General features: G+C 45.3%; 1 protein-coding gene across 1 annotated transcript in view; it reads left to right on the top strand.

Annotated features, from left to right (window-relative positions):
- Positions 1 to 18,788, top strand: part of LOC138773999 (calpain-2 catalytic subunit-like) — a 44,587-nt gene that overhangs the window by 12,302 nt on the left and 13,497 nt on the right. Inside the window, exons 8-10 of the mRNA XM_069954543.1 lie at positions 4,916 to 4,990; positions 7,244 to 7,401; positions 9,838 to 9,980. Coding sequence (XP_069810644.1) covers positions 4,916 to 4,990; positions 7,244 to 7,401; positions 9,838 to 9,980 — 376 coding nt within the window. The remainder of the gene's footprint in view (positions 1 to 4,915; positions 4,991 to 7,243; positions 7,402 to 9,837; positions 9,981 to 18,788) is intronic.

The raw sequence follows: 18,788 nt of genomic DNA on the forward strand, positions 1-18,788 counted from the left end.
ACATGTTTGTCTCGACTTACTAACATGACTGGACTGTCCCGGACAGGGGTCCTGGCAAAGCCAGGCCCTTGCTTGACTAAAGCAGGGACGTCTGCCCTGTGTGTCCTCCTCCCATGAGAACCTGAGTAAGACTGAGCTACTTCCACCTCCTCCCACTAGTGTAAAACTCCTCCTACAGAGGTTTTCTTGTGTGCTTTCCTGGGATTGGTGAAGGTGTGTGTGTATTAAAAAAAAAGAAGAGTGATGAGGTATAAAAGAAGAGTATCTCTATTGGTGAATAAAATACATAATCTATAAGAAACAGTAACCCTTTGGTTACTACAGCTGTGCAATAGATAAAAGCTTACATACAAAACACTGGCATCTAGTGGTGAAATAGACTACCTTCATCACCACTTATCATGGAGTAAAGAGTCTTTTGCGACAGGTGTGGCATACGAAACACCCGTGGTGGGACAGCAAAAAGAGTTATCTGGGCCAAGCCATAAGCCACAATGGTGCAGATCCCAGAAAATACTAAGGATATGTTAAGGAATCCCCTCTTAGTGTAAAGTACATTGAAGAGTAAATGTGATTGAGCTTTCTCTCCTGATCTATTCCCAAGCACCAGCCCGGCATGAAGATGGTATCCTCCTTCCCTACATACTCTATTTCGCAGCGCGGGTGTAACCAGGAAACCTTGGCCACTCTGCTCAAACCAGGTAACAAGGTCTGTGGCTTGGGTCACCCTCATAGGATGGGTCACCACAAGTATTCTACTTCTAAAGTTCCGGCAGAGCACATTACTACTTTGGGTTGGGACTCTCCTGACATCCTCCTCTCTACTTCTCTGTACTCTACCTCTCAAGCTCTCAGCACAAGTCTTGTCAGTCAAGTCCAAAGTATATTGTCAAGTCACAAGTCTACTGTATACGACTGTATCAAGTATTCCAAAAGTAAAGAAGAGTTTATTTAAGAGTAATTGCACCTTTCTTGGGTCATCTCCCCCAGGCCCGCTCCTGCCATGAGGCGGACTGAGGCTTCTGCCTCAGGCGGCAGCTCCTGTGATCCTGCAGGGGGCGGCACAATCTTCCCTGACACTGTCATTTTAGTGAAGAGTAACTTCACTAAAATGACAGCAGCCCCCGATCTCCTAGCAGTGCTCAGTCCCTGGCCGGCCCCCTGCCGCCCTCCCCAGGAACTGCCGGGCTACGTCTCTGTTATGTGTGACGTCACCCGGCAGTCTTCCTGAGGATTGGGTACATGCCTGCTCGGCCGGCCACAGCGGCTCCACACTTGATCCCTCCTCCTCCCCAGTACTAGTAAGTATGTATAACAGGGCTGAGGGGGGAGGCTGGTGGCTGAGGGTGATAATTGTTTGTAGGTCAGGGGCGGGGGTCAGGTCTCAGAGCCCGTGAGGGAGCCAGGAGGTGGTAGCCGGAGCAAGGTCTGTAGTCACTGTGCCAGAGCCCATACAGGCAGTGCAGTGTGCTTCTAGGAGAGTGTGCACACCGGAGAGCACATCATCCGTCTTTGTGACAGCTGCAGACTGATAACAGCAGCAGACATAAGAGCAAACTCCTCCAGCACCAGAGCCATGTTGTATCCTGTCAGTCTGTGCTGCTCCTCCTGCCTCCTTCACTACTATACCCCAGTTTATACCATAGTCTCTGGGATATAGTGGAGGTGGTGGTATATAGCAGCACATGTGGATATATGTATACTGGGGCATGGTGGAGGAGGTGGTGGTATATAGCAGCACATGTGGATATATGTACAGTGGCGGTCTTTGGCACCAAGCACCCCAAGCGATCGCTTGGGGCCCCCAACATCCAGGGGGGCCCCCACGCCCCGCTCTTGTGCTCAAGACCCCTGGACAGGGCCGCTGCCCCGCTCGCTCTTGCCATCTGAACTGTAACTATGAGCACTCGTAATGAGCGCTCATAGTTACATGCAGCAGCACTGACAAGGTGGGAGACATTGGCCCCCTTACTGTCAGTCACTCTTGTGGCCGCAGGAAGGGTTTTCCCTGCGGTCACAAGTGGCAGCTTTGTCCTTGTGGTGCCGGCGCTCCAGTGACATTACTGGAGCATCGGCGCCAGGACAAGGGGAGTGCGGTCTCTTCCTGCGGCCACAAGAGTGAAGAGAAGAGGAGACGCCTGGACCCAGGTGAGTATAAGTATTTGTTTTATTGTGTTATATACTATATGGGAGGGGGAGCACACAGGGGTCTTTTTAACTGAGGGTGTCTATCGGGGGTCTATATAAATGGGGGGAGCACACTGGGGGGCTATATAACAGGGGGAGCACACAGGGGGGCTATAGACTACTGGGGCTTCACAGAGGGGTCTATATACTATTGGGGGCAGCACACAGGGGGTCTATATACTACTTGGGGCAGCAGAATGGGGTCTATATACAACTTGGAGAGCACACAGGAGGTCTATATCCAAGTGGGGGAGCACACAGGGGGTCTATATACTACTGGTGGGGCACACAGGGGGTCTGTATACTACTGGGGGAACATAAAGGGGGTCTATATACTACTTGTGAGGCACACAGGTGGTCTATGTATAACTGGGGGAGCACACAGGGGTCTGTATACTATATAATACTATATATACTATGCTATATACTACTGGGTGAGCACACAGGGGTCTATATACTACTGGTGGGGCACACAGGGGGTCTATATACTACTGGGGGAACATACAGGGGGTCTATATACTACTTGTGAGGCACACAGGTGGTCTATATAATACTGGTGGGGCACACAGGGGGTGTATATACTACTGGGGAAACATACAGGGGGTCTATATACTACTTGTGAGGCACACAGGTGGTCTATATAATACTGGTGGGGCACACAGGGGGTCTATATACTACTGGGGGAACCACACAGGGGGTTTATATACTACTGGAGGAGCACACAGGGGTCTATATCCAAGTGGGGGAGCACACAGGAGGTCTATATCCAAGTGGGGGAGCACACAGGGGGGCTAAATACCCCTGAGGGAGCACACAGGGGGCCTATATACTAGTGGGGGAGCACACAGGGGGTATATACAACTGGGGGCAGCACACAGAAGGGTCTATATACAACTGGGGCAGCACACAGGAGGTCTATATACTTCTGGGGGAGCACACGGGGGGCTATATAAAACTGGGGGAACACACAGGGGTCTATATACTACTGGGGGAAGCAAACAAGGGGTATATACTACTGGGAGCAGGACACAGCAGTCTATTGTTCTGGAACGCGTGTCGAGGGGGGGCCCCAGACATAACTTCGCTTGGGGCCCCAGAAATGCCAAGACCGCCCCTGTATATGTATAGTGGGATATAGTGGAGGAGGTGGTATATAGCAGCACATGTGGATATATGTATACTGGGGCATGGTGGAGGAGGTGGTGGTATATAGCAGCACATGTGGATATATGTATACTGGGATATAGTGGAGGAGGTGGTATATATAGCAGCACATGTGGATATATATGTATACTGGTGTATAGTGGAGGTGGTGGTATATAGCAGCACATGTGGATATATGTATACTGGGGCATAGTGGTGGAGGAGGTGGTATATAGCAGCACATGTGGATATATGTATACTGAGGCATAGTGGAGGAGGTGGTATATAGCAGCACATGTGGATATATATATACTGGGGCATAGTGGAGGAGGTGGTGGTATATAGCAGCACATGTGGATATATGTATACTGAGGTATAGTGGAGGAAGTGGTGGTATATAGCAGCACATGTGGATATATGTATACTGGGGCATAGTGGAGGAGGTGGTGGTATATAGCAGCACATGTGGATATATGTATACTGGGGCATAGTGGAGGAGGTGGTGGTATATAGCAGCACATGTGGATATATGTATACTGGGGCATAGTGGAGGAGGTGGTGGTATATAGCAGCACATGTGGATATATGTATACTGGGGTATAGTGGAGGAGGTGGTATATAGCAGCACATGTGGATATTTGTATACTGGGGCATAGTGGAGGAGGTGGTATATAGCAGCACATGTGGATATATGTATACTGGGGCATGGTGGAGGAGGTGGTGGTATATAGCAGCACATGTGGATATATGATTACTGGGGCATAGTGGAGGAGGTGGTATATAGCAGCACATGTGGATATATGTATTCTGGGGCATGGTGGAGGAGGTGGTATATAGCAGCACATGTGGATATATTTATACTGGGGCATAGTGGAGGGGTGGTATATATAGCAGCACATGTGAAATAGTTGCTACACAATTGATTCTAGAATGGGGGGGGGGGGGCGCGCCATTTTAATTTTCGCCTCAGGCAGCAGAAAAGCTAGAATCGGCCCTGATCTCCCCTTTCTGTGGGTGGGGGTACCAATAGTCCCGGTGGGTCACAACTCCACCCCAGACCACCGTGATAAACACACAAGGGACCCCCCTCACAGCCTGGCAGGTCACTGACCACAGGGGAAAGGGTATAGCTTGCCACTCTAAACTAAAAGTAGGTGTGCATCCAAACCTGTGTGCCCACCTGGCACTGGCGTCACAACAGTACAACATCTGGCTGAGCTATACTCCGACCAACCACCACAGTAGTGGCGTCACACAGTACCATCTGGCTAGTGACTGGTCGTGCCTCACAGCAGTGCACCACAGCAGTTCTGAGTTGTGAAACCACATACAACTAGAGGACAGGGGTGATGTTGTTCTAGTAAGCAAGTGACTATGCCTCCTCGCTCATACTCCCCTCCGTGTTCTGACTGACATGATGTGTACAGCCATTTTGACATTAGATCCCTGATCATGATTTAGAGCGAACAGATTCCCTTTAATGTTTACGGCAGCTTTATCCAATGAACTGTTTGGGCACACCGGCAATTCTATATAGAAAAGTTCCCTTGCTGTTTTTTCATTATCTTTTCTCTTGTTCTCTCAGTTCTGAAGAGTGGAAGAAAGTGAATGAGGAAGACAAGAAAAAGCTGAAATATAATCCAGATGATGGTGAATTTTGGTGAGTTTTCATCTTGTGCCAGCCTGCCCCCTTATTACCTGCCCCATGCCCCCTTCACAATTCCTTTACTTTAGTTAAGGATATCAGGATTTGTTGAGAAATTAATTCAACACAATATGACAACCTGCTATCAGTGTATAGACTGTGTCCCCACATGAATGCAAATACATCTGAAACTGCAGTCACCACTTGGTACTGACAAAACTCCTGGCAGCATTGCTTGGCCATTGACGAACATTAGGGGGTTTCGTTTTAGACAGATGTATTTGCAGGTATGTGAGAACACAGCCTTAGGATCCTATTAGACTAAACAACTTTTAACAACTTATGATAAACAATCACAAATGAGATTGTTTATCGTTAACCTGAAATCGTTCACCATATTACACAAAATAAGGGTCCATTTACACAGAAAGATTATCTGACAGATTATCTGCCAAAGATTTGAAGCCAAAGCCAGAAACAGACTATAAACAGAGATCAGGTCATAAAGGAAAGACTGAGATTTCTCCTCTTTTCAAATCCATTCCTGGCTTTGGCTTCAAATCTTTGGCAGATAATCTGTACGATAATTTTTCTGTGTAATGTACCCTGATAGTCGTTAGTTACGATCGTTACTATGATCGTTTACTCCATCTGATTAGATTAGAGAACAAATGCGGAACTACCGCGAACGAATGTGGAATTACAGCGAACGATTAACAATGATTTTAGGTTCAGCTCTAAATCAACTATCAACGATATACGAACGATTTTTCAATTGTTGCCTGCAATTACACGCAACGATTATCGTTTAAATTTGAACGATATAACGATTTTTCGCACAATAATCGTCCTGTGTAATAGGGCCCTTAGAGACAGTGTCAGGAGATCATGTTGTTGAAAAAAGCTGGTAATCACGCAGGTGAGGCAATTAGAGATGAGCGAATATCGAGCATGATCGAGTTCTTCCAAACCCGAACGTTCGGCATTTGATTAGCGGTGGCTGCTGAAGTTGGATAAAGCCCTAAGGTTGTCTGGAAAACGTGGATACAGCCTATGACTATATCCATGTTTTTTCAGATAGCCTTAGGGCTTTATCCAACTTCAGCAGCCACCGCTAATCAAATGCCGAACGATCGGGTTCAGAAGCACTCGATCATGCTCGATATTCGCTCATCTCTAGAGGCAATGTCTGTGTCTTTTGTGAGGCGCCACTTGATGCTGATGACAATCTATCAGTGTCATAACAGTTACCCCGTGAACACAAGAGGACAGATAAATTACATCACACATTCAATTATATTGTCACTGATATTTAAAGGTGTACTCCACAGAAAAACAAAAAAATTTCAACTGGTATCAGAAAGTTATACAAATTTTGTAAATTACTTATATTAAAAAATAAAATAAAAACTGCTGTATGTCTTGCAGGAAGTGGTGTATTCTTTCCAGTCTGAGGCTATGTTCACACAACGTATGAGACCGGCCGTTCCGTGACCCCGGCTGGGTCACGGAACGGCCGGTCTCTGGCCGGATCATCTCGGCCAGTACTTAAGTACTGGCCGGATGATCTTTCCGGCCGCAGAGCTCTGATGCGGGCGCATCAGCGCGCGCCCGCATCAGAGCTTACCATAGCCCCCATAGCCGGAGCCGCTCGCTTCACTGTGTGAACTGACAGGTCTTTCTGCGGCCGGAATTCACTGAATTCCGGCCGCAGAAAACTGACATGTAAGTTTTTTTGCGGCCCCATATGGAATCCCGGCCGGAGTGTGTACCCTCCGGCCGGGATCCCATAGCTTAATAGGCTATGTTCCGCTGCACAAAAACTACGGCCGTTGTTGCCATCGGCAACAACGGCCGTAGTTTTACATAGTGTGAACATAGCCTGACACTGTGCTCTCTGCTGCCACCTCTGTCCCTGACAGGAACTGTCCAGAGCAGGAACTGTCCCATAAAAAACTCTACTACTCTGGACAGTTCCTGACATGGACAGAGGTGGCAGCAGAGAGCACTGTGTCAGACTGGAAAGAACACACCACTTCATGGAGGACATACAGCAGCTGATAAGTACTGCAAGACTTGGAACTCATTTACAAATGAAATCTGCATAACTTTGTGACATCGGTTGATTTTAAAATATTTTTCCCCTGAATAGCCTTTAAAGAACTTTTAACATGACGTGATAATGTGACTACCTCATAAAAGTAAATATCTTCATTTTGTGTATGGAGAGTTAGGAAATCTGTAAACTATAGTTCTGGTTGTTTGCAGGATAGCCTTCCCTGACTTTCTAAAGCAATTTCCAAAAGTGCACATATGTGACATCACCCTGAGTGAGGTGTGCTGCAGTGACAACTACAAGTATTGTCTGACCGAATTCAACGGCAGCTGGAAAAAGGGAGAAACTGCCGGAGGAAAATATATGTCAGGTGAGAATGTGTATACTCATAAATCATGACTATCATCATGCATTATATGTCCACAGTCACAAGACCCTCACTCAGTGAGCCAAACCCCTTTATGTCCCACACAATCAGTTGGCTTAAAGGGGTAGTTACAGAATGTTTTTCTTCCATATGTACATTTTATAAGACTTTTATTACTTCAAACAGAAAAAAAACAATTAAAAGACAGTGTGAGAAAACCAGTGAAAGTGACAGCTTCATGGCTTTGAGGGATATAGTCTGACCTAGGCTATATTATACCCCCCCTTCCCTCTGCTCCCGTTATAGAATGTATCCCCTGTGGTATACTGTGGCCAAGCCCAGAAGTGAGAAAACCAGTGACCGAATAACATTATGGCCTGGAGGTGTATAATCTGGCCTAGACTGTTTAACACCTCCAAATATAGAGTTTATGCCCCGTATTTACTGTGGCCTGAGCCAGACTATACCCAGGTTTATAGTCTAGTCTAAGCTAGTCCTATCTGGGCCCTGGCCCTCTGCCAGGTCCCAGTACCTCAAGTCAGTCTTAGCTAGAACCCCATATGGGAAGGATACAAGACAGTATGCCGCAAACAACTTTCTCACAAGTGACGCTACACAGCACTATGCACTGTTAAACCCCTCTTAGGAGAGGACAAGCCAGAGGCAACCTCAACCCATGCTGTGAACTAGGAGCAGTAACGGAGCAGGACAGTATCCACAAAAGCCAAAGAGCTAGGAACTGATCTAAATAGAGCAAAGTTGTAGTAAGCCTATGAACTCTACCTCGCAGCACGGGTGTCAGCAGAGAACCCTCAGCATTCTGCTCATCCCAGGTAACAAGGTCTGGGGCCTGTGTCACTCTCTAGGAAGGTTCATCCGAGTCTAGTGGGCATAAGGTGGTGTGAAGACTAAGTAAAGGTCAATACACGGGCACAGGTGTTCTTCTTCTTCTAAGTATTCTACCTCATCCTCCAACATCCCGGTAGAGCACAGTCTACCTAGGTTAGGACTCTCACGGCATCCTCCTCTCTACTACTCTGCTTCTTGGTATCACTCAGCACACTGCCCAGTCGGTACGACTGTCCTATATTGCACTTCTACTACAGATCAGGTTTCTCTATTGTCAAGTATTTATCAGGAACTATTGTCAAGTGTGTTACCAAGTACTTTATCCAGAGAAACCTCATACTGTTGAATCTGTATGACCTGCTGCACATTTGCAACTAGTAAACCAGTCTTCCTTACGTTAAAGAGACTCTGTGATTTCTCACTATCCCGTGACACAGCACACACCGCAACCTTGAGACATTTCCCCTTTCTGGGGTGGCAGATAGTCCGGGAGGGTCACTACACCGCTCTGGCCATCCGTGATCACTCTAACCCAAGGGACCCCATAGCAGCCCAGCAGGACACTGACCACAGGGGGAAAAGGTACAACAGGCCTTGTCAAATAAAAGCAGGCGTGCCCTCACCAATGTGTGCCTACCTGGCACTGGCGTCACAAAATAACACTCCAAGATCCGGCTGTATCTTGGCCAACCAGCTCCGGAGTGGAGTCAAACATCACCATATGGCAAGTGACTGGCCTCTTCGCCGACATAAAACCACACTAAAAGACACATTGGTGCACCTGTATGCCCATCATGGTTTGCACTCCTTTTTTTTTTTCTATGGGGGCGCTGACTGCTTCCAAGCGCTGAAGTCAGGAGCGTTTGGTGGCCATATAGTAAAAGAAAAAAGAGTGCAGGCCATGGAGGCCACAAAGGCACAGTGAGTGCTCCATTTGACAAGTGAGTGTGACCCCACTCTCAGGATCAGTAGGACCCCCAGTGATCAGCTTGTTGTCTTGTTCCCTAGGATAAGAAATATAAGCAGAGGTGGGAACAGAGGTTGGCAATGAAGCCATTTGTCAAATAATAAGAATTACCAAGGTTAGGTAGCGGTAGAGGTAGCGGCTTCTTATGGCCGGAGGTATAATGCTGTCTCCGTGCACAATAGTAATTGACAGAGTCGGGGCCAATGGTATATTTCTCTGGTGTGTGAAGGGCGCCTTACTGTCAGTCTTACACTCCAACTTGAAGTCTTGTCTTAGGGTCCTTATTAGATAAAGCAATTTTCACTTTCTGAGATTAACGATAAGCGATTGCAAACGAATACTTTTGCTAAAGACCTTAAGCCATTCGCCATAATACATAGAGCGACAACCGTTAGTTACGATCACTGTTACGATCGTTTGTACATTACAGTTACTAACGATCATAATAATGAACGAACAATGTGTACAGTATATACGCCAAAGAATTAGGACATGTCTGGGGATTTAATTCACTGCGGATTAGATATGGCAGAAATCCATCTAGTGTGAAACTGTCCATCCACTAATGATAGTAAACGCATCATCTACATGCTACTAATAGGTGTATTTTTAAATATACGCAGATACATTCTGGATGAATCCTCAGTATCGGGTCACATTGACAGCTCCAGATGGTGACACCAGCAAGAAGAGTCCTATTACTGTGTCCCTGATGCAGAAGGCGAATGGGAAGAAGTTGACAAGAACTGGCTTCTATATGTTTAAGGTGGGAGTGATTTTTGTGTATTATTAAACATCTTACTTTCCCCTTTCTTATAGGAACAATACAGGGAATACAGAAAAAACACACCTACTTTCTTGCAAAAACAGCCCCACCCCTGTCTTCAGGTTGTGCATGATATTGCAATTTAACTGCATTCATTTCAGTGGAACTGAGCTTCAATATCACACAAAGGCTGAGGACTAGAGCTGTTTATAAAGAGAACAACCATTTTATTTCTAAAACTGGACAAACCCTTTAAAGTGACTCTGTACCCGCAATCTGTCTCCCCCAAACTGCTTGTACTGTCAGATAGCTGTTTTTAATCCAAGATCCGTGTTGTGGTCCGTACGGCAGGTGATGCAGTTATTGTCCTAAAAAACAACTTTTAAACTTGCAGCCCTGTGCCAAACGGCCGAGGCCTAGATTGTGTAAGCATTAGGCTGGCACAACCTCTCTGTCCCTCCTCCCTGACCTCCTCATTATTAGGAATGCTTCAGGCAGATTTTTTACTATTCATCACCTGTGTCAGCACGGCACATGGGCTGGATCGTTAAGGCACCTGTGTCGTTTTCACTGCAAAGGAATAGGAAAAATGGTGAAGAGGGCGGGGAGCAGGAACGAAGGGGTAGTGCAAAGTTAGGGCACAGATACTCCAAGCCACGGCCGTTGGGCACAGGGCTGCAAGTTTAAAAGTTGTTTTTTAGGACAATAACTGCATCACCTGCAGAACGGAGTCGCTTGAGGGTAGCTTCACACATACCAGATTCGCAGTGGATTTCAAGCTGCGAGTTTACAGCGAAATCCGCTGCGGATCCTGTAGTGTGAAGCTGAATGGGACCCATACACGCAGCAGAATTTTCATTCCGCTGCCTGTATGGGATCCGGCCCCTTAAATTCCTCCGCCTGCAACCCCGGCCCTGAGCATACATTACCTGCTCAGCGCCGCGGCTGTGTGTGACCCTCCAGGCTCCCCTCGCTCCACATCAGCCAATCAGTGCCGGGAGCGTCACACACAGCCGCGGCGCCGAGCAAGTAATGTATTCCGCTGCGTGTATAGGACCCATTCAGTTTCACACTACAGGATCCGCAGCAGATTATGCTGCAAACTCGCAGCGGTAAATCCGCTGCAGATCCGGTATGTGTGAAGCTACCCTAAGGGTGGTTTTATACACAGCATGTCGGGCGACAGGCCTCAACAGTAATAAAGTGCTGCGCCGGAGTATTCCCCTCCCCGTGGTGTAACAGGGCCCCCCGCACTGCCGCGCCCCCCTCTCCCTCTTGTCGCAATAGGCAATCTTGCCCTCAACTGATGCGTCGCTCCCTGGGGGTGTCCCGTGGATTCCCAGGAAGCTTACATATCAGGAACCTTAGGGAGTGCATATTAGAGATGCTCTCTGTACCGGAAATTCCAGCCCGGGAATTCCCCAGGGAGCGACGCAGCAGCCAGGGCCGAAGAGAAGAAGACCGCAGCGACAGGGGAGCGTGTTGTTAGGTGGGTTATGTGTGTGGTTTTTTTTCATCTGCTGTGCACAGAGGGGGCCATCTATTATCTATCTATAAGGGGAAATATACAGGGGGGGCATCTATAAGGGGGAATATAGAGGGGGACATCTATTAGGGGGGAATATACAGGGGGCATCTATAGGGGGAGTATACAGGGGGGCATCTATAAGGGGGAATATAAAAGGGGGCCATCTATAAGGGAGAATATACAGGGGGCCATCAGTAAGGGAGAATATACAGGGGGGCCATCTATAAGGGAGAATATACAGGAGGGCCATCTATAAGGGGGAATATACGGGGGGGCATCTATAAGGGGGCATACACAGAGGGGGAATATACAGGGGGGGACATCTATAAGGGGAAATATACAGGGGGAAGGGGGCATAATATGTTTGTCTGGCAGATTCTGTGGATTCATGGCTTGGAGAAGTTCTCATAACGGCCCAGAATGGTTGGAGAAGAAGATGAAAAGGGAATAACTCTGATTAGAGAAGGCGTCCCCTGTGAGTCACCTGATGTAACTGCACTGTAATGTATATGGTGTACAGAACCTGTGTAGAGCTGGGTCTAACTCTCGTGGAAATATCGCTGGGATTTTTCTACGAGCTAAGGTCCTGGCAGGCCCCTGAGACTACATACTCGCAGTGGTCTGAAAGACCACTGCAAGTATGTAATGCAGCCGCCCCCTGCAGAGCTGGAAACCGGGACCCCGTGCGGCAAGTAGACAGGTAATGTATATACAGACAGCACGGGAGCCGATGAAGGGGTTAAGAGGTCTTTCAGACCGCTGCGAGTGTGTAGTCTCAAGGGCCTGCCAGGACCTTAGCTCGTAGCGGATCTCGCTGCAAAACTCGCAGCGAGATTTGGTATGTGTAAAGGCACCCTAAAGGTAATTTGTCAGCACCTGGGGGCTACCCAAGTTGCTGACAGTGTGCTGTAGTCAGCAGTCCCCTAGTGAGCATGGGGACTGCTCACTAGGGGACTGCCTCAGGTAGGGCCGGGTGCTGACAAATTCCCATTTTAATTACTAGGGGGTTGGGATCAAAATCCACCAAGAACAATATATGTGTAAGAAATTTTTATGTTCTCACCCTGCTTGTGTGACCTTCCTCTAGGTGCTCTGATTTCCTCTCACACTTAGCCTGGGTGATGTCCCCTGGTTAGCCGTTCAGGACACTAGGTTATACCTCCCAACCTTTTGGACAGCCAAAGAGGGACACTCTAAGAAAATTTTACAGACATTTCTACACTTTTTAATTGAACAATGCATTCACACATATAGGATCTACTGTGAATTGATGCATTTAGTTATATTGATATCTGCCAATCTGCAGCAGATTCTGTATGTGTAAATGCATCCTTAGGTCCCATTCACACATCAGTAACCTGTCTGTAACTGGGACAGGATTGCAAATGTGTTTCAGTAATGCGCAATGGCTTTATCTTACTTTGCGGCACAGAACATGGCCCCAAACGGATCCGTAACACCTACAGATGTGTTTATGGGGCCATAGAAATCAATAAGTCTGCATGTGTGAAATGATGTGTGAAAGGAGCCATAACATCACATGAATCATTTAAACATAACAAATTTTAGGATCCAATTTGCACCACATGACGGAATAATATGCAGTTTTGGGTCTATTATAAAGTAAGAAACCAGACACTTTCTAGAGCAACATAAAATGTTTATTAAACGTCAAATAAGACACAGTAACCAGCAGAGCAATATACCTCACACTGGCATGTGAGAGACCCACAAGTGCAAGTTGTTGAGGGTTATTTACTGGTAGTGGTGTGCTCAGCTTTAGAACTTTTCAAGTGTCCATAAAAACGTAAGAAGTATGTTGCGGCACTCACCACTGTTGTATGAAAAATAATAATAATGTATGAAAAACCGTGATGAAGCTGCGGGGATAGACGCCAGGATCACAGCAGACATACAGGTTACAGCTGTTTCACCCTTCCTGGGATTCTTCTAGACCTGCCTTTCCCGTTCACATCACCATGGATATACCTACTAACCACTCCCACACCAGGAGACATAAGCAGCAAGGCTTAGCTAAGTATCGACAAGCATCGACATAAATACTTGTGAATAAAAGCACTATTTTTCATACTACAGTGGTTAGTGCCCCAACTTACTTCTTACGTTTTTAAATTTTCATAAAGTTTATAAATGCAAATCTAATTCCTAGGTCAAAAAGAGGAACATGTAAGGGGCAAAGAGGGACAGAGGGACGTGGGTCAAAAGTAGGGACTGTCCCTCCAAAAGAGGGACCCTTGGAAGGTATGCACCAGGTAACCAGGGGAGAATAGTTTGTGCACAGAAGCTGGCGGACAGCCGCCCACACAGGGCCCGGCATAACTGACACTTGTACAGAGTATAGAGAGAGGGAGATAACCATCCGTGCTCCCCCTCCCCCTCTCCCCTGGTCACTGTGGGGCAGCGCTGATTGGAGGAGAGACTCCTCTTCTTTTGCAGCAGCTTCTGCTATCTGTCTGCACGGAGGATCCTCTGAGGGATGGATGACCTCTGACCCTTTCCAGCCGGACCTCAGATGTGACAACTCCTTGTGTAAGGGCCTTATTACACCAACAGATTATCTGACAGATTTTTTTAAGCCAAAGCCAGGAGTGGATTTAAAAACAGGAGAAATCTCAGTCTTTTCTTCATTAGCTGTTCTCTGTGTATAGTCCATTCCTGGCTTTGGCTCAAAAAAAATCTGTCAGATAATCTGTTGGTGTAATAGGGCCCTAAGTACATTCTGTCACTGATAAGGGGGGGAAGGAGGGAGGAGCATTGTGGCTGCTGGCTAACACACAACTATTGTCAGCAGAATAAGTGTGGAGGTTTACTCCTACAGGAATTGTGACAGCGTAGGACTACAACTCCCAATGTGGCCTGCTGTCTGTGCCCCCCTCCCCCCAAAGAATCAAATAAGGCACAGACTGCATAGAGAGACAGGCCGCACTGGTATAGTTGCCAACATTTTATGCCAACATTTTAAATTTTATTCCAGGGACACTGTAGCAGTTGGTAAGGGGTGTGGCTTATTGTGGCTGTGGCCTATTGTGGGTGTGACTTATGGGGTGTGGCTTGTCTCCGGCTTTTTCCCCCCAGAATCTTCTAGTTAGAATTTTACAGTCAGAATATAAAAGGAGCATTACACACCCCAATATCAGGACCCTAGTATATTACACACCCCAATATCAGGTCCCCACGATACTAAACACCCCAATCGCACTCCAATATCAGGACTCTAGTATATTACACACCCCAATATCCAGTCCCCAGTATGTTTTTTTTTTATAGATTTTCAACACTTTATAGCATAGACATACAAAATATTCTGTAAAAACAATAAACATATTTAGTGAATACATATATCTCTTAAACCAAAGAAAAAGGAGGTAGTGGGCAAGGAAGGCCAGTTTAACACCATAATAACTATGTTGTCATCCTATAGTGTTTAAATAATCTCCATAAGTACCATCATCCCAATATATTATTCCACACTGCAATGGCATTACATCATTCTCGCCCGTGGCCATCGTCCAACCCACCCCTCTCCCCCAGTTCTATTTGTTTTATGAGGTGTGGAGTAGCATATATCTATCTTTCTACACTATATCTAGGAACTTCAATCTTTCTGTTGGTTCAGTGCAGACCTCCAAGGGTCCACCCCCCAGCCTAATCGTTTCCTATTACTGCTGCACACCCATATGTTCTACCCCCCTCCAAACTCACTAAGCAGGGAGCCCGGTTGGTTAAACGCTGGCCACGGGTTACATTATTAGAATCACATAAAAAAATAGACAACATAGTCGGCTTTACACCTCCCTAACCTTCCCAGTTCACCCCTATTAGGGTCCTTCCAGCATTTCAACAACTGCTTTTATCCTATACCCACCCCCCAACCACAGACGACACAAAGCAAACAAACAAACAAACAAAAACAAAACAAAAACAGAACAAAAAAAAAACACCTTGGTACCCCATTACCTCTCCCTCTCTCTTTAACACCATCCTCCCATAATCTCTGATGGCCAAGAATTCCATATCTCTTTAAATGCTGTTACTTTTTTCTTTTTTTTTTTTGCATCTAGATACTCATATATTTTCACTTTCCCCATTTCCCGTTTCCAATCGTCCAGTGTTGGTTCTTTAGGCGAAATCCATCTATGTAGTAAGTATACAGTTTCTAGCAGCAAAAAGGGCTCTGTGAATAACGATTTTTTTGGGGATTGGATATTCAAGATTAGTTAGATCTCCTAGGATACAAAACTTAGGTTGTAAATCAATTTTCACATCAAAAATCTGTTCTATGGTTAAGGCTATTTCCGACCAATACCTGAATAGTTTGGGGCAACGCCAAAATAAATGAAAGGTGTCAGCTGTCTCTCCCTCACATCTATAGCATATGTTTTGTTGATATATTCCCATCTTATGCAGCCTAGACGGGGTATAATGTGCTCTATAAATGATAAATAATTGTGAAATCTTATGATTTAACCTCACACTGCATTTATCTACTGCAGTGAATACTACTTCCCAATCAATCACCTCTCCCGTGTCCTCTTGCCACTTATCCTGATATGTTTGGTTCCTACGAGTGGGGTAACTACTTTTCAAAACTCTATAAATTTTCCCTACCGTATTTTTGTGACTATTTATAATTTCATTCACAAATAATTTGTGTTTATACAGTGACAATATCTGTTTATTATCTATATATGAAACAGCGTGTTTAACCCTTTGAGGACCAGGCCCAAAATGACCCAGTGGACCGCGCAAATTTTAATCTTAGTGTTTCCGTTTTTCCCTCCTCCCCTTCTAAGAGCTCTAGCACTTTCAGTTTTTTATCTACAAGGCCATGTAATGGCTTGTTTGTTACAGGAATAGTTGTACTGTGTAATGGCGTCATTCATTTTACCATAACATGTATGATGGAATCCCAAATATATTATTTATGAAGATATAAATTGGTGAAATCGCAAAAAAGAATGCAATATGGTAACGTTTGGGGGGTTCCTGTGTCTACGTAATGCACTATATGGTAAAAGCGACATGATGCAATTATTCTATAGGTCATTCCGAACACAACTATATGCAGGTTACACAGATTCTCTAATGCTATATATTTTTTTAAATGAAATCCTTTTTTTTAGCAATTAATTATAAATAAAATGGGACTATTGTGACGCTTATAACGGTTTTATTTTTTCACCTACGGGGCTGTATGTGGTGTCATTTTTTCCGCCATGATCTCTAGTTTTTATTAATACCATATTTGTGAAGATTGGATGTTTTGATCACTTTTTATTATTTTTTTTTATATATAATGTAACATAAAATCGGTAATCCGAGCACTTTTTTCCCTCTTTCCGTGTACGCCGTTTACCGTTCGCAATGACGCTTCTTATATTTTAATAGATCGGACAATTACGCACGCTACGGTATATTATATGTTTATTTGTTTATTTATTTTTATATGTTTTATTTATATAATGGGAAAGGGGGGTGATTTCAACTTTTATTGGGGGAGGGGTTTTGGGGTAGTGTGTTAGTGTTTTTAACTTTTTTTTTTTTACACATTTGAAGTCCCTTTGGGGGACTTTTACATCCAGTACTTGGATTTTTACACTGATCATTGCTATGCCATAGGCATAGCATTGATCAGTGTTATCGGCGATCTGCTCATTGAGCCTGCTTGTGCAGGCTTAGTGCAGCAGATCGCCGATCAGACCGCACGGAGACAGGTGAGAGACCTCCGGCAGTCCGTTTTACCGATCGGGACCCCTGCAGTCACACTGCGGGGGTCCCGATCGGTAAGTGACAGGGGACTCCCCCTGTCACTTACACTTTAAGGAGTTAATGACACGCGGCAGCGCGATCGCTGCAGCGTGTCATTACCGGGGAGGTCCCGGCTGCTCACTGCAGCCGGCCCCCACCTCCTATGAAGCGCGCTCCGCTCCGGAGCACGCTTCATAGCGGGAGAAACACCCAGGGCGTACAGTTACCCCCTAGGTCGTCTCGGGACAGACTTCCATGACGTAACTATACGCCCTGGGTCGTCTAGGGGTTAATCTGTGTTATTCTAAAATAACCCGAATAGGGAATCCCGAACTCTCCATGTATTTGTTCCAATGTTTTCAATTTCCCTTCACTGCCAACTAATTGTGCAACTTTAGTGATACCATATTTTACCCAAAACAGGTGATCGTGAATTTTTACCAATTCATTAAGATTGGCGTTGCCCCATAGAGGGGTAAATTCATTACTCCCTTCAGTGTAGGGTCTACCCCTAGTTTTAGCCCATACCTTAGCTTGCATAAATCTAATAGGATCTCTATTCATATCTATTTTCCTCCCAGCTTCCAACCATGTGAATGGATCCATGTGCAGTGTTGTTAAATCAGCATTCCAACCTCTACCAAAGTCGAATCTCCTCCATTTTATAACATACATCATTTGGGCAGCTAAAAAATAACACTCAAAGTCAGGTAGATTCATTCCTCCCTCTGTTTTATCTAGAGTCAATGTCCCATAGGGTATTCTAACTACTTTGTATCCCCAGATAAGAGTGTTACACACCGAAATAATCCTACGAAACATTTTCTTACAGATCCAAACAGGGCTATTAGCTAGTACATATAAAATTTTAGGTAGAATTATCATTTTTACTAAACTTAGTCTTGCTGCCTTCCCCATAGTGAGTCTATTCCAGACTTTAATTTTCTTTTCTATATTCACAATAAGAGGTACAAGATTCAACTCAATATAGCGATTGGGATCTTGCGACATAGTAATCCCCAAATATTTAAAGGTCTCTCCCAAGTTAATAGTTTTTAGGGCACTATTTTGGATGTGTCCACATCCCTGAAGGGGCATTATTGAGGACTTAGACCAATTTATTTTTAACCCTGAGTAAGCTCCATACCAATCTATGGTCTCAATTATGCTCAATTATCGATGTGTGGACATTCGATAGAAATAACATGATGTCATCTGCGAACAAAGAGATTTTTTCGTTTTTTTCTGAATACTCAAGGCCATGGATATCTCTATTTGACCTTATATAGGCTGCTAGTGGTTCTAATGCTAAATTAAACAGTAACTGAGAAAGGGGGCATCCCTGGCGCGTACCTCTAAATAATAAAAAAGACTCAGAAAGATGGGAATTGATCACCACCCTTGCCCTAGGATCCCTATATAAAACTTTTACACATTTCATATAATAAGTCACAAATCCCATCCTCCTGAGAACCCCCCATAAGAATTCCCATTCTATTCTATCAAATGCT

Source organism: Dendropsophus ebraccatus, chromosome 15, assembly GCF_027789765.1.
Source record: "Dendropsophus ebraccatus isolate aDenEbr1 chromosome 15, aDenEbr1.pat, whole genome shotgun sequence".
NCBI lineage: Eukaryota > Metazoa > Chordata > Amphibia > Anura > Hylidae > Dendropsophus > Dendropsophus ebraccatus.